Raw genomic sequence first — 3762 nt, 5'->3', positions numbered from 1 at the left:
GACATGCTACACTTATCCAAGAAAACTGTAAAAACAAAATACTCATGGGTTTAAAACAATAATTTATACCAGCGTAAGGAACAAAAATATAGTCACACTTATCGAAGAGAAGCAAATAAATTTGATTTTTACCTAATGTCAGTAAGTTTGACAGAATGTTTCAGGACATAGACCCTAACACTGCAAATAAATTTGATTTTTACCTAATGCTATAAAGATATGCTAAATGTCTTTACGTGCACATAGACCCTAACAATGCAAAACATATGATGTATAGTATACTGTTGAATTAGATCTCCTTCTTCACTGCATCTTTTAGGGATAAGGAGTGTTATTAGATGTTAATATTGCACATGCAATGGGTTAACCATTGCATCCCTCGACTTAGTATTTTGGGCATTACTCGTAGTAGTGGGATGAGATAAATAATCAATGTGGGCAAAAAATACAAGGATGACTAGCAATCAAACATGTCATTAAGGCGACTTTGAAACATGCTATCCAAACTTGAGCTTCAAAGCTCAAGCCGCCTCCTCAATATAACAAATTAATCGAATGGGATTTTGACAAATCTTTTTCCCAACTTTGACAGCCCTACAAATCTAACATCATAATCTATCTACCATCAAGTTCACAACGCAATATAAAAACAACTAATGGGTGCAGAAGATTTATCTTAAACCTAGCCACTTGCCCATGCTTAATGGTAGAGGCTAAAAGGCGTTGACATCTCCTAAAAAGTCTAGACTATGAACATATGTAGATATAAGGTTTAAGAATTAGACAACAGCAAATATCAAACATAAACGTGCATGCATTATTGGGGCTCAAGAAATGTAAATTAGTCCAAATAAGTGTGAACTGTGATTGAACAAGCTCGTCAAAGAATCTCAACAAGTTATTAACATAAGAGCCTACCAAATCTGACCATAGTCGATATCAGGACATCATTAACAAAGATCAAAATAGTTCCGATATACACACTACTTAAATCCATTCCAATAGAAACATAAGACACGATTATAATAGCAGAAAGTCAGCTAAAAAGTTTTTCCCTTAACATACCTTAGTTACACAGTAATAAGTCCCGCCTGCATTCCATATCCGGCGACCAATAACATACTCCCTATCACTGCAGAAGAAGGGGAACTACACAAGCACAACAAAGCTCATAAGCAAACATACTATCAAATCTTTGTAACTAGAGACCTCCAATACCAAAAAAGCTCTTACCTTTCTCACCCAACGAACTACCATCGTCCCAGTCTTCCCACACTCTTCAAGCATTGTGTGCTGGAGGAGCATATCATCCCATCTGTTGCTGGTTCTAAACTCATCATCCCAAAAGAAATCCCTCACCATTTCTGGCGTCGCATCCTCAAATATCGTACTACTTCGATATTGTGGAGGACCAGTCTTTAATTATTTGTACATACACAATACACATCGAATCAAACAAAGATAAATTAAAATTCTCCTAGCTATTTCAATGGTGAAAGAGTTATACCTCAGGCTCTCTCTTCCAAGCTCGATAGGCAAACCCCGGCATAGTCTTATTCATCATCTGTTGCCAAGCAGGACCTCCATCTGTAACCTCCACAAGCTGAAACAAATGCTTCAAGTCCTCACTAGTCACTGCCCGTTCCTCTTTCTCAACAACCTGCGCGCTGCACAGAATCCAAACCCATCAAAAACCCATAACCCAAATCAATCCCAAAACTCAACAAACACAACCAAAACCCTTCAATTTACCTGATCTCCACAACCTTCTCCTCCCTCTCACAGCTCGAACTAGCAAGACCCTTGAAATTATCCAACCTCAACAAACTGCTTCCACTATTAGAATTCCCCCTCTGCACATCGACCAAATCCGCAGCCCATCTCGGCCTCCAACTCCAGCCCACCACCAGACCAACAAACACAGCAATCCACAAAGGGGCAGCAAACATCGCAAGCTCCGATACAATATCCCCAATAGTGGGTTTCTTCAAAATCTCAATCAGGGCATCCATAATCAACGCCATGGAACAAAACCCAGATGATAATTTTGGGTATAAACCAAAGCCCCTCAAAGATTGGATTCCCTCAGGGTCCGAAGCTCGAGGGAATGAAAGGATAAGAGAGAGCTAAGTGGTGGTGATAAGAGAAGAGAATCAATAGGAAGAGGACAAGGGGGTTTGGGAGAGGAATGGATAAGGATTGAGCTAGAGAGGCGCGGAGTCGGGGGATTTGGATTCTCTGTAGGGCCACGGCCCTTCGCTCCCGCTAATTTTAGGGTTCGCGATTGAGGGGTTAGCGGAGCCAGAGAGATTCAGAACGAAAACGGGGCAAATCAAAGCTAAGGATCATCCCTGGAGTAAGTTTGGGGTTAATTTATATGGGCTGCGACTTGACTGGATTAGGCCGCGTTGTTCTGACTAGGGACCGAGGGGATTGGGGAATTGGACGGTTAGGGTTTGAAATTTTCTGGGTTTTGATTTTGGAACTTTTTTTGAGGGTTAACGAGTTGCACGAGGTTTGATTGAACACCAAAAGGGCGAGCAGAGTTTTTGACCGCGAAGTTTGTGGTCGTGGTATGACTGGGACCAGATTTTATTAAGGGCGGGGTCGAAACAGAATGACTTTAAGCTTGGTTGAAAATAAGAACGGAGAAAGTGTGTGCTTTTTTGTTGTTTGACGCATGAACTGCATGTTTTGCATGGAATAATGATTTTTACAAGAGTTACTGTTTAGCTAATGAGCACCGACCAAATGATGCTGTTGGGTGTGGGTAAAGAGTAACTAGCCTGTATGCATGTGGACGGCCCATCCACTCCTAAAAAGAATCCAAATAATTACAGTAAATATTGCTGCGTGAATAGCAAATCAAATTTGGGTCTCTTTACTCGGAATTATTGTTCATATTACAGTAGTTTACTGTAGTACAAACAGTAAATCAAAATGATCCTCTGTGCTTGAAGTTACTATTTATGCTACAGTAGTTTACTGTATCATAAACATTAAATCAAATCAAGTGTATTAAAACTTGGATCATTCTTTAAATATAGAGGAATAGATATGATTTCTAAATTAAATATATTAGAACTTGGATCCTTCTAGTATAGAGGAGTAGATATGATTTCTAATTTTAAACATACAATAATTAAATTACATATATTAAAACTTAGAGGGAGGTAAGTTCAAAATGCAGTGCATAAAAAAATAGAGGGTCGTACTTTGCACGGGGTGCACACTAGTTGGAATAAATGTCTGTGTATGAATCCTAAAATTAATGACTCAAGCAATGGTTGGCATTCATTTGGTGAATCTCAAAACAAATATGCAAATATATTTCCTCCGGGTAGATATTCTCTATGATACACCAACTGGGGATTGAATCTTTGTAATTTTGTTTGTGCAAAAATAATCTCTAAGTAAAATTATAAGAACAGAAAATTTTCACCCAATTGGTCTATGTGCAATCTGGCAAATAGTATATGGTCATATCCGCACCAATAGAAATACAGAAGGTCTATTGGCAATTGGACGATAGTACAAGGAAGTTCATCCCAATTCACCCTTGATTAATATAGCTCTGATGGCAGTGCAAGTGATACTTGCATGCGTAACGTAGTTTGAGTTGTTTGGTTAAGTTTTAAAATTCGGCAACTTGAAGTTACAATCACAGTTACGTACATTTGTTTCTGCTAGACTAGCAAGTAGTTCTCTACTGTAACTTGTCTTCACTTTCAAGGACAGAGCGATATTGAATTTAAGTTGGGA

At 38.8% G+C, this 3762-nt stretch overlaps 1 protein-coding gene across 1 annotated transcript in view; it reads right to left on the bottom strand.

The window, feature by feature from the left end:
* Window positions 1-2503, bottom strand: part of LOC109837108 — a 5028-nt gene extending 2525 nt beyond the window's left edge. The window contains exons 1-4 of the mRNA XM_020405198.1: window positions 1753-2503; window positions 1508-1667; window positions 1234-1416; window positions 1066-1149 (exon numbers count right to left, since the gene is read on the bottom strand). Coding sequence (XP_020260787.1) covers window positions 1066-1149; window positions 1234-1416; window positions 1508-1667; window positions 1753-2024 — 699 coding nt within the window. The 5' untranslated portion in view covers window positions 2025-2503. The remainder of the gene's footprint in view (window positions 1-1065; window positions 1150-1233; window positions 1417-1507; window positions 1668-1752) is intronic.

Source organism: Asparagus officinalis, chromosome 4, assembly GCF_001876935.1.
Source record: "Asparagus officinalis chromosome 4, Aspof.V1, whole genome shotgun sequence".
Taxonomy (NCBI): Eukaryota; Viridiplantae; Streptophyta; class Magnoliopsida; order Asparagales; family Asparagaceae; genus Asparagus; species Asparagus officinalis.
This window is presented reverse-complemented; position numbering and strand designations above follow the sequence as displayed.